Source organism: Rosa rugosa, chromosome 7 (assembly GCF_958449725.1).
Source record: "Rosa rugosa chromosome 7, drRosRugo1.1, whole genome shotgun sequence".
Lineage (NCBI taxonomy): Eukaryota > Viridiplantae > Streptophyta > Magnoliopsida > Rosales > Rosaceae > Rosa > Rosa rugosa.
The window spans coordinates 28,284,691-28,303,167 of NC_084826.1; the positions used below are offsets into that span (position 1 = coordinate 28,284,691).

An 18,477-nucleotide genomic window follows, 5' to 3' on the forward strand; every position below is an offset into this window, starting at 1 on the left:
ACGGGAGAATACGCCTCCTCGTAATCAATCACAGGGAGTTGAGAAAATTCTTGCGCCACTAGACGAGCCTTGTGTATCACAATCTCGTTTTTCTCATTATGCTTCCTTACAAATACCCATTTAAATTCTACGGGTTTAACACGGGGAGGTGTAGGAACTACATGTCCAAACACCTAGCTTTCTCTTTGTCAAGGAATCTAATTTGACCTGGATTGCTTATTTCCTTTTTGGCCAGTCGTCTCTACGTTGACATTCATCAACGGAGCGAGGTTCGATGTTATCGCTATTTATAATTTCGGTAGCTACTGCGAATACAAGTATATCATCGATGATAATCTCATTCCGATTCCAGATCTCACTTAAGCATGCATAATTTACCACGATTTCTCTATTCTCGAGACTGGGTTCAGACGTTGGAGCGTCCCCCAACGTCGTCTCTTCTAGGACGGACCCATAATCCGGAATTGTCTCTTGAGATGGATCAGTTGAGATCGCGATGTCTAGTGGATTCGTTGGTGCCAGTTTTACCCTCTTCCGGGGATAAGAATCCTTTGAACCTAGTGGTCTACCTCGCTTCTGAGCAGGGACATGTGACTGGTTAGCCGCCATGGTCGTACCTCGTCCATCTGGGGCGATGCATCCTACAGGGATATCTATCCTTGCAGGCACATTTGCAGCAGGTATATGTGATCTCGTCACTTTAGCTAGATCAGAGAAAGTGTCTCTATAGATCTAGAATTGTCCGCACTTCAGTATTTTCATGCGGTTTGGGGATCAAGATGAGACATTGTGGGGACGTTCCATGTTAATTCACGCCGTTCATCAGGAACGGTGACGTTCTTATCTCCCCCTAACGGCGGGAAGACTGTCTCATCAAAGTGACAATCCGCAAATCTAGCGGTAAAGAGATCGCCTGTCAAGGGCTCTAAAAAGCACATAATGGATGGGATTCATAATCGACATACACGCCCATCCTTTGTTGAGGACCCAATTTTGTACGTTGTGACGGCACAATTGGCACGCGGACTGCATACCCAAATGCGCGTAAGTGCGAAACATCAGGTTCGTACCCAGTCACCAGCTGTAACGCGGAGTAAGGTTGGTAGCAGTGGGCCTCAACGGGACCAATATAGCTGCATGCAAGATTGCAGAGCCCCACGCAAAAACTAGAAGTTTGGTGCGCATTACCAAGATTCTATTTGCGAGACCATCTTGGGTGTGAACATAGGGAACTATATGTTCCGCATCAATCCCAAGGGATATGCAATAATCATCGAAAGACTTCGATGTAAACTCTCCGGTATTATCAAGTCTTATAGACTTTATGAGATAATCCGAGTGGTGAACCCTCAATTTCATGATCTGGGTGAGAGTTTAGCAAAAACATCGTTTTCTTGTGGACAATAGTGTAACATGTGATCACTTTGTCGATACATCAACCAAAACCATTAATATTTAACTGGTCCACATGGTGGTTGGATATATATGTCCACAAATTTCCCTTGCATTCTGTGCAGAAAAATGGTGGTGTATGTACTAGTCTTTGCATATGATGGTCTAGTATGACATAGCGTGTCATTATATACAAGACCCTTATTCAGAAGGGGATGCACCTGCGATGAATTGAGGATACGGTGCATCATACTTTGACCTGGGTGTCCCAAACGGTCATGCCATAGCAAGTAGTTGCTTGAATTAGTTAGCTTCTAGCTAACAGATTCCAATTTCTCCAATGTACGCTTCTGGCCATACACTTTGGAGGTTATGCAAAGATATTACACTCATTTTTCTCAGTGGTTTCAGCGTGATAACCATTGGTTCGAATATCCTTAATACTCAATAACGCTCTTCTGGAACGTGGAGAATATAAGGCCTCATTAATGTTAGGTTCAGTACCATTGGACAACATATAGTGGGTTTTGCCATAACCCTCTATCAGGTTGGATTGACCTAATACGGTTGTCACAGAGGTATGAATAGACAATAAGTTTGAAAAATATCTCCGATCTGAGAGTATGGTGTGCGTAATAGCACTTTTAACCAGACAACAAACTTCCCCACAAAATATGCCTATTCATTTATTTAATTCAATGGATCACATGTATGAATAAGTTTATTGAATTAAATATATTCGAACATAACCACATTTCTATAATTCAAAATAATTGAAAACATAAATCACCAAAATCCGAAGATGTTTTATTCATTAAGATGAAATAGATATGGCACAAGGGGGGCCAATTATACCCATGTCTTCGAGTTCTAATCATCGGTATGTTCAGTAACTGCCTGAAAATCCATGATCTCTAGTGTGGAATCAATAGAAAATGACCCTTTAATAAAGTTGGTATTTCGAGTTCCGCGACCGGCGTAATACTCATCTACTGCTTAGGCTATCGCACAACAGGTGCGGGACCAGCAGTCAATTCCTCCACATTGATAACAAAGATCATGCTGATTCTGGTGGCAGCGGGCCGGACCAGTGTTCCTTTCAACTCGGGCTTGCTGAGTTATGGCATCATGGTTCCTACCACGTGGGCCTTGGCCACGTGGAGCCTGATTATATGGCCTCTTGGGCTTTGGCCAAGTGGCAGACGGTCATATGGGCTAATTTCGTTCTGCCAATCATGTCTTGCTTCAAGCAAGAAAATGGTCATTTGATGGTGAAAGTGCTCTTCTAGAGCGACCCAAAGAGTCTGTGTATCATCTTCATCGGATACTCAACTTGGAGTGTTTTCTCCATATGTTTCCTTTGAAAATTATGGCACTCATATTAAAAGCCTCAATGACGACATTGTTAGCATTGATTGTTGATCTCATCTTCTTTGCAATCAGATGAATTTTCACATCTTGAGTTCACTTTAGATAGTTTCTTCTGGAGACCTCCAAAGCAACAAAGTCAAACATGTTGAGATTTGACATTTCTTACAGGAAAGGAACAAATAATATTAGTGCTTTGGGTAATATCATCCATAAGCAAGTAATGAGAACTTCAAGTTCTATAACATGGTATGAAAAATCGGATTAGACATGTAAAATCTACTGGTTTTATCGTGTGTGGTGAATTTATGAAGAAAACTTCAAGTTTCTTAAACGTCATTATCGAAACTACAAGTTCGATATATGTATGAACTACTGGTTCATTTAGAACTTTTAGTTCATTAGGTACCTGCATTTTCTACACATATATTCTAGTGCGAAAATTTAGACAAGTAACTCAATAATATTGAATAAAGCAAATTGAAATAATCTCACAAATTTGGATAAATAACAGTCACAAATCAATTGAGATATTAATTGTATGCTTGTAATATAACAGATTAATTATCACACAATTATGTGAATAAATGCTTCTGGCAATTAATTACACATATCAGATATGGTGAATGTATTTACAATATCAAATCATTTTTCCTTTTATTTTGATTCTGCTGGACCAAAGAAGGAGTGGGCTTGATAGTGAAGCCTATCGGGTTTAGTCTGCGGGCTTGTGACCCGACCTTTCATGCGTAATTCAAATGGTGTGTGAGACCTGCTGGGCTGCTAGGTCCTGCTGAGGGAGAGTGGGCCTGCTGGGCTCAGGCTAGTCTGCCAAGGAATGAAAAGTTATTACTCAACCCTTTCGGTAACTCCAATTGAATACGACCAGGTAAGGAAAGATGAGGTTTAGGTGGAGCGAGGCTCGCTTAAGTACACGGCCTCATCTGAACCTTTCCTAGACATCGCATCCAACTGGATGAGCCTAGTTTGAGAAGATTCATAACTTTTGTCATGGTAACATTTAGTGAGCTTCTATTCTGGCCTTGCAACTTGGGCCTGAGCTTCTGGCTCGAATTTGTTGCTATGACTTTGGGCTTGATTTGAGCTTCTGACTCAGCCTCTATTAATATTCACAATTATAACATAACCAAATTCAATATATGTTTTTAAATCGTAACATAAATAAATTAATGCGGCGGTTATATACCTAAGGAAATGGGTTCAAATCCCATTAATGCTTCTGGCATTTCGTATAGGTAATAAATTTGGGCAAATGCTTCTGGCATAATGTTAATGTAATAATCGCGTAATAATTTAGCCCATAATTCTTCTATCATAATTCACGCAATAATTCAGAATTGTCTCAATGTGATAATGAAGTGATTGTGGTAATGAGCATAAATTACTATGGTAATTGCTTCGGATAAAATCAATCAAAATCAAATCACGGGTTGATCAATCACCAATTAAATGGAGTTGAATCTGCTTCTGGCAGTATTAATATTAAATGGTGGTGATAATTATCGATTGGCCATAATGGCACAGTGGACAACATGCTAGGCTGGTGCACACTGTGGCTGGGTTCGAATCCCAGAAACTGCACAATCTGTTTTTTTTTTCTTTCTTGTTGAATTGATGTTACTGATATTGATTTGGTACTACTGGACCAAGTACTACAGATATATAGTTGCAGTCCATAAATTTTTCTCTTTTCTTTTCCAATCAAACAATCCCAAACACATGAACAAATATATACAAATACGTATACCAAGTAAATAAATCATGTAGGATTTGCTAGGGTTCATGCATTATGGTGATTTTTCATATTCAATCAATAGGCTCAATAAGCAAGAAGCATGAATATAAAATTAGATTTTGGAAAACATTACTTGATGAAGAACGGAAGAATCTTCAGCTTAGGTGTGCAGAACTGAGAAGGTTGTCTTCTCAGCCAATCCAAGAGCTATTCGCCTCTTCTGAACAGCTCCCACTTCGAATGGTGTACAGGTCTCAAAACGACTTCAATAGGGCTGAAATTTGGAGGTCAGATAGAAGAGGTAGAGACGAACAACTTTAATGAAGGAAAGATTTTGATCTGAGGTCCCGATCAAGAGGTTTCGGGGCGTGCAAACAGGCTGATCTGCACAGGAACTGGCGTGCTGCTGTGCTGCAGGGGCAGCAGGCGTGTGACGATGCTGCAGGGGCAGTAGGGACTGCAGGGAGGCTGCGGCAGGGAAGTTTTTTCCTGGCTAGGGCTTTGGTTGATGATCCTCAATCTTGTCTCAATGGTAGAACTATTCGTGCTGATAACGTGTTGTAAAACAAACATAAAATAATTTGAGAGAGAGAGAGTTTAGACGCAGAGAATGGAGAGTGTGTCATATTCATCTCACTATGAGTCTTATATAGGGCTACATCTTGTGTACAAAAGGTAAAACATCAATCACTCATACAATTACGAATGTGTCAATCGCTAATTAGAAGCATATCAATCGCCAATCAATAGTAATGGCATGCATCAAGCAATACCTATTGCATGAATAGCCATATCATTTACAACAAGTCAACTATTTTCATAACATGTTGCAGTATACATGTCACAGAACTTATCAGAAGCTCTATGAATAAAGTCACAGTTTCAGGTAATGAGAGTGCTTGCAAATAACATGGAAAAAAAAAACCAACTTAGATTACCATATGGTCTTTGCAAGCACACTAGAAAAATGAACTAACAGTTGTGTCTGGAAGATTCCATTTATCTGTTTTCAAGAGCCAAAAGCAATCTGCTTGTTCGGTTGAGATCCCTCAGATAGTTTCTTGAGTTATATGTTTGTGCATCCAACATTCTTCTTAGTATGTTCTCCGTATGGACCTCCTTTTCATTTCTTTGGCACACTTGGTGACATAGACGTCACCTCCAGTACCACAACCTGACTCATGAGAGGACGTAGAATAGCAGACTGTTCTATGCATAAAGATGAGGTCAACACCATATGATCCAGCTCTGTGCTGTCATAGTTGTGACCAATACCAATATAAGTATGAAAAAGCTCCTTAAGGTCATTTGCATTAAGCAAGGGCCTTGCCCAAATAACAAGGCTTTACTGAAGATAATTCAAAGATGGACGACCAGTTATAAGCTCCAAAAGTAGGACCCCAAAAGAATACACATTAAATTTTTCCATGCATAAAATATTCAGGAGTAAACTAACCAAATGTACCCTAAAATTAAAAACATTGTGATGAGTCATTGTTTCGGTAGCCACTTTTGCTAAAATCACATATATGAGGCACAAAATCCTGTGTCAGTAGAATATTATCAACCTTGACATCTCTATGGATGATCCCCTCTGACAACTATCATGAAGATACAGCAAACCATCTGCCGCCCCAAAAATAATTTTACACCTTTTATTCCAATCAAGAATATCATTCTTTGGACCATGCAGGAGAGAACCTAAACTCCCAAGTTGAGGTAACCGAAAAACAAGGTGCATTCCTTATTCAACTCAATTGGTGCCACCAATTCCAAATGTATTGTCATTCTAGAAATCATTGGTGGCGGTTTGGAGTGTAGAGAAGGAAAAAGTCACCAATGGAGACTTGAAGTTGTAGATATTAGTCCAAGTACTGACTTGGGCTTTCAACTTATATTGTTAAGCTAGTATCCATTATTGGAACAAAGTTGAGTGACTAATATAAGATAGCGTAAACACAAAAGACAGCTTATGACGTTCCTACTGCAACCTATTTTAACACGAAATCTCAAAACCAAATCTCAACATGTGACAAGAATGAATTTAAATACCCAAGGCTCCTACAAAGGAGGTGGATATAGCACTTGCGAGGTGCTCGCAGCTAAATTTGTTTGTTCAGCCTATCCTTTCCCAGGGCAAGGATGATAAGGCACTGAGAACATAGGTATTTCAGGCCTACATGAGGTAACAGAAGCAATCTTTACCAAGGTTTATGATCGAAAGTTTCCACCTTTCAATAGTCTAAGCAAGGCAAACTTGAGAAAAGCCAGATAGGAAGCAAACTCATAAGAGGTCCGAATTCCAGTGCACATCTAAATACATACATTCATAGAGCTCTTACAGCTGAGCTGGCCTAGCTCAGCTGCAAAAGGCAATTTATGAAACTCAAATTCGTTGATTGGAATTAGAATTAGCTCTTACCTTGTCTTTTTGTTGTTTGTGCACTGCTCCGACAGTGATATCGTCGGCCCCCTTTCCTAGCTCTGGGTGTCTCCAACAACACAGTTCTGGGTCTTCTGGGTCCAAGTAATGCGAGAGCTTCTCCTGGAGGACGAGATTCTCGGCGACGCCGGAGAAGGGGCAGGTGGAGCGGAAGGTGGCGTCGTCTTCCAATGCGAAGTCCTCTTTGAAATAGAGGGCGGGGACTTCCCGGAGACAAGCTATGAGAGCTTCGCCCTGGCCGCCGATGGAGTCGAAGTCGAGGCTCTCTATGGGCAACAAAAATCAATGAAGCACCCATAATTTCAAAATCTCAAAAAATCCCCAATTCTCAAATCCCCACGACAAAATCAAATCTCAAAGCTTACTTACTAGAAACAAACCTGTAATCCAGGATATCGAAACCGAATCGTAATTTGCTCGGGCTCGAAGCCCATAACATGACCGTTAACTTTGGAATCGTTCTTCAGCAAATTGAGGTAGAGCGACACCGTTACGTGCTCGAATGGGTCGTCCAAGGTGGTCGGAATTTAGGGCTCGACCCAACATGACTTGCGAACAGAACAATGGAGTGAGGGAGAAGGACGATGAAGATAAGAGGGCCTGTGAGCTAGGGATTTAATGTTTTGGGTCTGTAAGAGTTAAATATGCCCCGATTTTTTCATTTTGAAAAGCGTGTTTTAAGAGCCCGCCTACTTCAAGATTTAAGAGAAAAATCCCTCCAACTGAAAAGTTTTGGTCACTAAAGGGAAACCACTCTTTAATTAGTTCAAAACGTTAGTGACCCAAAATGAATGGTCACTAGTACTAAAATTTTTGGTCATTAAAGTTTGAAAAATGGGCGGGTAAATGAATTTAGTTAGTCCTAAAAGTGTTAGTGACCAGCCAATAGTATTGGTCATTAATTCAATAGTATTTGTGACCAATATTGAAGTGGTCACTGAAATTTGGTCACTAATACCCTATTTTGTTGTAGTGGGCCTTCATTCATAATTTCCTAATTTTTTTTTATCAAGGGCCTAAAAGAACTGCAAAAAGAGAAAAAGAATTCACTATCAAACAGGCGCAGTGAAAAAAGTACCATTATTACAGAATTTTTATTTGAAAAAACCGGACTAGGAAAAAAACTATAATTAAATAATTTTTAATTAAAAAAACCGAACTGGACCTGACTAAACCGAACCGAACCAATCGGTTCGGTTTTCGGTTTCAACTTTTAAAATTTACAAAACCGAACCGAACCGAACGTAACCGAAATAAATTTCGGTTCAGTTCTCGGTTCTGGCCTAAAATCGAACCGTTCGGAACCGAACCCACCCCTAATAAGAATCTAATTAGCTTCACAAATCATATTATAAACTTATCGATCATGAAAGGTTTTTTAATGGACAACTGTGGCCTTTATTTGATTTATTTGACTGGTAACCACAAAATATTCTCATTGAAGAACAATATCAAAGAACTGATAGAGTCCTAGAACCACCCAGTTTAACGTCAGTTTTGAAGAAAAAATATTAAAAATCAATATGTATTTTGTTGATGTGTCTATTCTTCTACCCATTAGATTAAAAAGAGGGTTGTGATTTTAAGAAATTCACATAACTTTGGAGAATTTAACTTTAGAGGAGCCGGATAAAAAAATATGAGGATATGAGGAACAATGTACATAACATCAGATCTGTCTATGTTGATTGTTGAAGACGGCAGCGACAAGAAACCACCACAAAGCTAGCCACCGCTAAGGCAGAAGAGCAGGCAAGAGGTGCTAGGTATTGTACTATTAAATTAGGCTCTGGAATACGCCGCCACATCTCTCTCTCTCTCTCTCTCTCTCTCTCTCTGAAGAACTAGAGTTTTCCAGAACTTTTAGTATCTTGAGCTTAATGTTACCCATTCAGAATTCATATTTATGACTCATATATCTAACTAGAAAGTTAATTAAAACCATCAATCAAATTTGTAAATCTGCATTTGTTCCACAGTTTCATGACTTCATCATGAAACTTTCATGTAACATGAAATTTATAACTCATGATACAAGTTACTTATAGAGAAAGAGTAAGATCTAAGTTACAATCTGTAATATTTCCTTTCTCACCTCCTGTACTAATTTGTGAAGTAGGGATTTTAAACTGAGCCTCTTCCCGTAAATCTTGACGCTGAAATACTAATGATGGCTTCCTCACTGCAGCACTATTGAACATCTGTTTGGACCTCTCCTTCTCTTTCTCTTTCTCTTTCTCTTCCTCTATCAACTTCTTCTTCTTCTTCTTGCTGCTTGTTCTGTTGTCGTCATTTTGATCCATCCCGGCCGCATTCAATACCACATTCGAGCCATTCATCAACCGCAGACGAGCTTCGCGAATGTTGTTGACGAGAGCAAAGAAGATCTGCATTTCCGCTTCTTCATTGTTCTGTTGCTCATCATCGCCATCACTAGCCTTCCTCTTCTTCTTGCTCTCATTGATCTCCATGTGAAGACAATCGTAGAAATCAAACAGAGCTTAAAATATGCTCTTAGACAGATGTGCGGTGGCTTTCAAAATTTGAAAGGTTGCTTCGACGCTCCACCTTCGCAGAATCCTCGCTGATATATAAGGTCATGAAGCAATGGAATTATTTCATCAATTATTTGATTTTTTATGGGGCCCAAAAATATACAACGTGTGAAGTTCACGTTCATCAAACTTGGGTGTACCGTGTACGTACGTGGTTGGAGCTTGGTTGGTGCCAAACAACGAAACAGTGCTCTTGTCAAAAAAAAACAACGAAACAGTACGTGCAATTAGGTATGGGGACCAACCTGATGGATCAGATGCCAGCTTAGCTAGCACCAAGAAATTTCGTGGAAGCCGGACGAGCGTGTGACGTCAACTAAAAGTATCATTATGTGCGTCATTGCGCGTTTGGAATGTGATGCCCACTTTGCTTCTCACCCTCGCTTTGCTTGTTATCACTGCTTTTTCTACCCGATTTTCTGCGGACTGATGATTTCGGTGCATGTGTCAAACATTTAAAACAAGTGAATCTTTAAAATTTTATTTCAGGTCGGTTCGTGGTTGACTCATGTGGTAGACAACCTAGGGTTATACCGTGACAACCAGTTCAGATTTTTTTGGTGTAAAATCTCATTACATGCTGTTTTTGAGTCGCTCTTGGAAGAGCATGCGCGACCAGTTGAGAACACATGTCAAGCAACTTGTGCCGAGGTCATTGTTATTATTATTTTTTTTTTTCGATATCAATGTCTTCACCAATCATCTACAATGAGTAACGATAGATAAGATAGGTGATCTAATTTATTAGATACTATTTAGATCATATCACATATTATGTGGTCACTAATATAACATGATCGCGATATTTAATAAAATTATCTGTTACATCAATTGTCATAAAATGTAGACATCTAAAATGATGAATCCATTCATAATTTGATGATGAATCTCATATCTTAGTTTATTTTAATTTCTCATCTTCAACATGCTGATCTTTTAGGACGTCATGGATACATAAATTTCTTCATGTTAGTCAATATACAACTTCATGTGCACGGCACAAAGCCGAACATAAATAAATATTGAGGGATTTAAACACGTGTCCAAATGAAAAATACGTGACTTTTTTAAAACCATGTAGAACGTGAATTGGTAAGGTGTTGATATGACCCGCCGATTTTGATGACTTTTGAGTCAAGGCCTAGAACTCGAGCTAAAACGTGTACATAATGTTGTGGGCTATTTCTGTGCTTTGGTGGGCTTATCACTTTTGGGCCGCATGGAAATTATTCTTGTATATGTTTCTTTAGTAAAAAAGAAGAAAAATCCAAAAGCATGAATTATTATCTTACTGTCTACTTTTTTGGAAGGGAATCTTACTGTCTACTTGAACTTTATGAGTCCTGGCTCTGAGAGCAGGGTTGTTACAGGCTGCCTTGAATCATGGTTTTTAAAGATTTGGAAGTTGAAGGAGATTGTAAAATCCCTTTTATTAGCTTATCAGGTGTCGATTATTATTCCTCCTTGGAGAATCAAACTGATCATTAAAGACATTAAGTATATTGTTTCCCAGTTCAACCAAGTCTCGTTTGAGCACATCAATAAAGAAGTCAATTAGCGGATGTAATTGCAATTTGCAAACACAGGTCACAAGTCAAGGGCTCAAAGATGGACTCTATTCTTACCTATGTCTGTTTCCAATGTTTTTTATTTTGATAGTATAGAGTGTGATTGTATTTAGAGATTTCAATTTGTAATTTTTTGGTTTTCCAATTAGGAAAAAAAAAACTCCAAATTAGGAAAAGGTCCATTAAAAACACAAACTAAGAACATGAAATTTAATTACAAGAATGATTCTGCTTTTCCAATCGGAAAAAAAAAAAAATGTTAGGAAAGGGTCCATTAAAAACACAAAATAAGAACATGAAATTATGATTACAAGAATGATTTTGCTTTTCCAATGGGAAAAAAAATGTTAGAAAAGGGTCCATTAAAAACACAAACTAAGAACATGAAATTATGATTGCAGAAATGATTTGACTTTTCCAATTGGAAAAAAGAAAATGTTAGGAAAGGGTTTATTAAAAACACAAACTAAGAACGTACATGAAATTATGATTACAGAAATGATTTTGCTTTTCCAATCGGAAAAAAGAAAATGTCAGCCCATTGAAAACACAAACTAAGAACATGAAATTATGATTACAAGAATGGGTTACTTTACGTGCATCAATTATTGCATACGCTTCTGAGAAAAGAAACAAAACTAAGAACCCAGAAAGCTAGCTAGTACAGTAGCTGGCTAATAGCTATTAGCTATTTACAGGGCAAGTCGAAGGTCCAGACACTCTGAAGCATCATCATCATCTACTTTTTGTTTACCATTATTGCTAGTGTTAGCACTAGTGTTACAAGGAAGAGCAGGGAAGCTTAGACAAGTTCCTGGATACTCAACCTCTTTGTTGGTGAAATCCTCGCATTCAAATGATGGCACCCAAGTACTCAATCTCCGTTCATGATCACGCTCAACATCGCCCGTTTTCTTCCTTTTCTTGCTGGTTTTCATCTTCTCCGGCTCCACTTCATCGCTGACCTCATGGTTTGGCCGTGTCTTTCGTAATCCGATCAGACGATTCCGAGCCTCGCGAAAGTGTCTGATGAGGGAATAGAACTTCTCTATCTTCTCCATCTCCTCTTCTTCTTCTTCTTCTTCTTCTTGTTCCTGTCGATCATCAGTCTTCTTCTCGTTTTCCGCCATGTTCAGCTCTGATTTGCACAACTAAAATCGAACTGATTCTGTGGGTTCTGCTTCTAATATACATATATATGTTACTTTCCTTCTCCACCTACGTTGGCAATGACGTGGTGTTGTTGTGGTTGCCATGACGATGGCATGGTGACGTATGATCAAATTAAAGGGTGCATCAAAGTTCAAACCGTGTGGAAACACCCATACAAGTCCAAAGACGAAATTGGCCCACGCAAGCCGACGACGAGGACATGTTATGTACCGATTATCACACAGTTACCGAGTGGCTAAGAATTTTATGGTTGGTCACCCATTATTGAATTTAACCTCAAGTATGAGTTTTGCGATAAGTAATGTTAGGTGAAGCATTTTTTAGATACAACATACATTTTACTTTGTATGTGTAAGCTGACGGAATACAAATATAAATCTATAAAAAAATTTCACTTTGTTCACCTAAAACATAATAATGATTTAGAAATTATTCTATGCACCGCCGATGCAAATGACACAACACTTATAAGATTATGTATTTCATTTATGTGTAATCATTTAACAAAAACAAATGGTGGATGTTTCTTACGAACAAATTACATTACTCAAAATATCGGAATGACTAAATTCACCAAACTTCCAGACTAAGAAAGCCAATGGATACAATGGTAAGTTCCAATAAGAATCCTTGCGACCCTTTCAAAAAAGAATCATTGTGACGTAGGAGCATTACGTAGTTATATGACGGTTTAGCATATCTGAAATAATTGAGTTGGGAACTTGGGATTCGACACTTCTTTTAACTTTCAATTTTATATATGGAAGGGTTGGTTCTTAATTAATCTATGAAATTAATGGGATGATGCTCGGAGTGTGTGACGTCGGTGCCGTGATGTATGGAGGCGCCTGGCGTTTCATAATTTATATATGATCACGGCTTATGTTCCAACATTTTCAGTTTTCTAGATTCAGTAAGATTTTAATTATGACCATCACAAAATACAGTTAGACAAACAACCATAATGGACTATTGTTTTAGCTACGATAGTCAGAAAAAACACAATTATGTAATCTAATATTTGAATCTGTGCAGCCATCTAACCTTGAATTGTTCCTTGTCTCCTAGAGTCAAATGGAGAACAGTCTCTTGCAATTCTATCAGCGGTCTGTGTCATTGACGTAGTAATCAGTTGTGGTTTTTATTTTTGGCAAGAATATATATTTGTGATGCATCCATCGTGGTTTCTATATATTTTCAGTATTAATCATTCAACAAACCAAAAAAATGGAGAGTTACTTTGAAATTGTTATTATACTGGTAGTGTGTGACGGGCGTCACTACATTACCATGACTAGTTATAAGGAGATTACAACACACATAGGATTATCTGAATATATATTGGTAAATAATAGAGATATCTTCACAAATGGTGTATGAAATATGGATGATTCTACACTTTGGTGTATGAACGTTGGAAACTATATATCAAAATGGTGTACCAACTTTGTATTTCAACATCATTTTGATATATCAGATCAACACCGTTAAGTTACTGTTGAAATTTTGCAAAAATTTGAAATATATCATGCAGACGAAAAAAAACCTTCCCAACTAAGAACTAGCCTTCAATATGCCACAACTTCACCTAACGACCTCTTGTCTAAGCGGTTACTAACAGGGCAGAATCACTGCTGCCTTAGTGAGGAGAAATTCTAGTAAATGCAAGATATAGAAAATGTTTGCAGATCTTCTAGCATACATAAAGATTAAATTACAAGAAGGAACAATTTTTGTGACAATATAATGGGCACACAATAGAATTTATTTATTCAAACATATGTACAGACTAAAAACCCAGAGCCTCACTCTTGGGTAAACAGCTAAAAGCTGTTTTTAGTTACTCATAATTGAGTTCACAAGAACTTACTTGGAATAAAAGCACACTCCACACTGGAGCTTACAGGAAGAGAAGAGCACACTCCTATTACTACGACTTTGGCTTTCTTATTCTTTGAGAGAAATTATTCCGCTTAATTTTCTGATGCCCTACAAACTGACTCTAAATCTCCTTATATAGGGAGCAGAACTCAAACTGGAATGCAAAACATAAAAATGTACAGGACAACTCCATTATTTTCTGCTTTTGTGAGTGCTCTGAATGATTGAGGTCGTCCGACGAAAAGCAGATTCCTTTAGGTGAAATGTTTTTCACCTTCATCTTTTTGGAAAGCAAAAGTTACTTTCGATGCTTTCCACACCTGTTGCTTCACATGTTCTCATCTGTTTCAGAATTGTGGCTAAGGACAAGAGAGTTGTTTTCCATCGATCCTAGCTTTGGTCCATTTTCTTCTACGTCTGTATCTTCATACATCTTGTAGTGGTTGTCATTTTCAATCTTTTCGATCCACTGAAAGCAAGGTAACGTGGAATCTATTTCCTTTCTTTTAAGGGAAAGAAAAAGGTCATTGCTAATAACCTTAGGATGGTCATAAGCAGTAACAATATTTTTTTCTCTTGCTGCCAGGAATGTATTTTATGTATCTTCTTCGATGATTTTCTTTATATATTCTAGAGACATGGTTTTCATCCAAGGAATACTAGAGTTTGGTTGGCCATTGTATCTAACACATGCAGGGTGAAGATACTTTCCTTGAATAATTCTCACATAATGGTATGGAGAAATATAGTCAACCTCGTCATTTTTCTTCTGAATCCACTCTGGAGGAGTAGATCCAAGGTTTTAAGTATCTCTGAAACTGCCAAAATTTTCGTAAATTTGAAGTACAAAAACAAAATTCATATGCTATATCATTTTTGTCAGGAGTTTCCTGAAATTTTCTGAAATTTTCAATAAATTTCCGCAAAATTTTTAATTTCCAAAAAATCTACAGACAAAAAATATATTAAAAAATTCACACCCAAATTTTGTCCAGAAATTTATGTGAAATTTGTTTGTCACTAACAAAATATGAAATTTTGATTTTATTTTTTTTCCAATTAAGTTGAAATTGGAATATTGGATACAACAAAACCCTGTTTCACTACACAAAAACGAGCTTTTCGCGACATATATATTGCGACACATTAGCGCGGCCGTCGCAATTATTCATTAAAAGGCACGGATAATTGACAAAAAAAAAAAAATTACTCGAATCCAAACTATTCGCTACAATGGTTTAAGTAATGTCGCAAAAGCTAAAAGATAACTGCTATTTGCTACATATAGGAACACATCTCGTATTTGAGATCTTTTTAGAATTAACCTAGGTTATTGACCGTGCCTCTGCCAAGAGTTAACTGCTCTTAGTTTCCCCTCTTTCCCTCTCAGAAGGATAGTGATTGAAGCCTCAAAAATTGATACCCATCAAGAAGTTCCTGTAACAGATCATCTTCTTCCTCCTCCAAAAATAGGTCTTCACTTCTTGACACTCTATCTCCTCTTATCTCAGTCACAAAATCCCTAAGACCTTCGAAATCCAAAGGTAAGCTCTTTCTCGCTCCTTTCTTCTCTAACTTGCTATTTTGTGTTTTCGGCTGCTTCTTCTTTCTTTTTTTCTTTTTTTTTGAACTTTACATCTTTGCTTTGATTCTGTTGTTGAAGCACAACTATATATTGAAATCATAGATAGATAAGCATATTAGCACAACATTTATCTTTTTTCTCATGGCCATGCTAATTATGTCTAATTGTATATGTGCAGGGTTGGAATCAAGATTACATACCGTACATGCATGTCCATATGATTATTTTGAATAGTAATATTTATATATGACATTAGAATATTTTTTGTATAAACAGTTAACATCATATATGATGTTTATTTGTTATAAGTGAAAGGCATTTATAATGTAAATGCAAATTGTGTTTACGTCTTTCTGCGACAGCCATCTTGGCTGTTGCAATTTTTATTTATTTACCTCACCAAGTATTTGCGACGGATAAAAAGCGTCGTAATCTTGTCGCAAAAGGTTTTTACGACGTTTTTTACGTGTCACATTTAATGATAATTATTTATGACATAATTTCTTGTGACACTTGAAGAAACGTCGCAAAACTGTCTTAAACGGTTATTGCGACGCCACTTTATGTGTCGTAAAAAGTGAAAAAGTATTTGCTACGCGTTTTATGCTGACGGTTCAACCTTTGATTCTTGCTTCGTTTCGCTCGAAATGATGGATGTCCGTGTGAAGTCTTTAGCAGACGGATTATCATATCATGATTAGGATGACCTATCCTGTCATGACAAAGTCAATATGTGTCTAAATCCAAGAGATCTTCTCTCATAACTTTATTGGATTTAATAGCTCGAATAAAATCCACTAGTGAGACACATAAGTTTCTCTAAGATGCGCCCTTATTCACAATCATTAGAGATATTGAAAAGGAACTCTTTTCCGTTTTCTATATGCCTTTTTGCATAGAATCCGTTGGCTCGAATAGCTCAATAGGTTTCGATTCGCCCTAAGAGCGTAGAGAGTTTTTGTGACAGTAATCAAGGTGTTATTTGGCAAGTGGAATTTGGGCCATTCCATGTCCTTGAACTAATCCTGATGGCCCAGCCATCGTAGTCACAAAGTAATATGCTCAGAATTTCAAATGGAGTCATAATGAAAAAAGAACTTGAAATTTTATTCATAAGCCAACGGTATACATCATTATTTCTTTGACCAAAAGAAAATCTAATCCGAATACTAGCTAATGCAAAACAATGGTACTCGTTTGACTTCTTTCGATAACTCCAAATAAATATGACCAGATGAGTAGAGTGATGTCGGTGGAGCAAAGCTCGCTTAAGTACCACTTATCTCAAAACCTTCCTAGACATCAAACTTACTTTGGATGAGCCTAGTTGAAGAAAAACTTAACCAATGGCATTTAGTACAAAATATATGGTAATTGCCTATTACATCTCTTGGAAAAATAAAGACTCAAACAAAATCAGCGATATATTGATCCCAGCGAGATTTGAAGTCCTCAACCCATAGTTCGAGATCACCTTCTTGATCTTCTTGTTCCATATGGTGAGCTTCTCTCGCTTCATAATACGCTTTGTAGGCGATGACAATATTTTCACGAGCTCTACAAATGTGTGCCCAATGATCGGATGCTCCACATCGAGAACATACATCTCTGTGCTCAGACTCCCATGATTGAGGCGCTTTGAAAGAGTCATTAGGATGGCGATTAGTGTTGGTGGTGCCACCTGTATGGGTCACCAATATGGCCAAAGGCGTTGCCTCCCTCTCTCTTTCCACTTAGACCTCTTTAGTTCTGTGTTCGCCTATTTTGGCGGTCACCTTCTTCATTAGAGTGAGAATATGGACCAGAATGTCCAAAATTGTCCATAGATTTAGGGTTTCCCTCTTGACGTCCTCCCTTAGGGGCGCGATTATAATTGGACTCCGGAATACGCTCTATTCCTACGGATCTCGAATTATAGTTTTTCACAAGGATGTTGTCATGCTTTTCAGTGACATTCATTGCTCTAATGAGCTCATGAAACCTTGTGATCTGTCCTGCAGTAACATAGATTCGATAGTTCTTAGCAACCATCAAGGCAGAGATGGGGAAGGTATAGAGAGTCCTCTCAATCAACATCGCATCTGTGATCTCTTTACTACAAAATTCCATTAAGGATTTAATGCGAAGTGCTTCCGAGTTGTAATCAAGAATTGTCTTGAAATCACAGAAGTGGAGATTATGCCATCTCACTTCTAGGTCAGAAAGTATGGAGTCACGGACGTTGCCAAAGCTTTTTTCGAGTGAGACCCACAGCCTTTTGGGGTCTTCTTCATTCAGATACTTGTACTGGAGTGAATCATCCATATGACGAGTCATTAGGATGATGGCTTTCGCCTTATTTGCCTCTAAAGCTGCTCTATTTTCTTCCAAAGCTTGAGCTTGCTCAACAGATAGCACGTCCTGGCTAGAGCAAAAATCATATCCAAGATTCCTTGGGGCTTGAGATGCTGGCAGACATCACGAACCCACTTGTGATATCTAGAGCCAATTGTCCCCAATTGAGCAAAGTCCAGTTTGTGCAGGTTACTCATCCTGAAAAATGAACAAGAAAAAGGGTTAGTTTCGGAGCAAAAAGGCTACCACGAAAATAAAAAACAAATTAATTTCTGAGTGTAGTCACTCCCAAGAAATTAGGAATTTCTGAGCGTAGTCACTACCAAGAAATTCGATTCCAAGAGATATTGGATTAGATCGAAACAATGATGTGTATGTGGTCGATCATATATTCTCAACAAACTCTAAGTTTGAAGATCTCA

The 18,477-nt window shown here is 38.0% G+C and overlaps 1 protein-coding gene and 1 pseudogene across 1 annotated transcript; both read right to left on the minus strand.

Annotated features, from left to right (window-relative positions):
• Positions 1 to 5,327: 5,327 nt before the first annotated feature.
• Positions 5,328 to 9,430, minus strand: LOC133723139 (receptor-like cytosolic serine/threonine-protein kinase RBK2; annotated as a pseudogene).
• Positions 9,431 to 11,623: 2,193 nt separating this feature from the next.
• Positions 11,624 to 12,262, minus strand: LOC133721949 (protein NIM1-INTERACTING 1). Its single transcript, XM_062148726.1, has one exon. The coding sequence runs from the start codon at positions 12,210 to 12,212 to the stop codon at positions 11,775 to 11,777; it is 438 nt and encodes a 145-aa protein (XP_062004710.1). The 5' UTR covers positions 12,213 to 12,262; the 3' UTR covers positions 11,624 to 11,774.
• Positions 12,263 to 18,477: the final 6,215 nt, after the last annotated feature.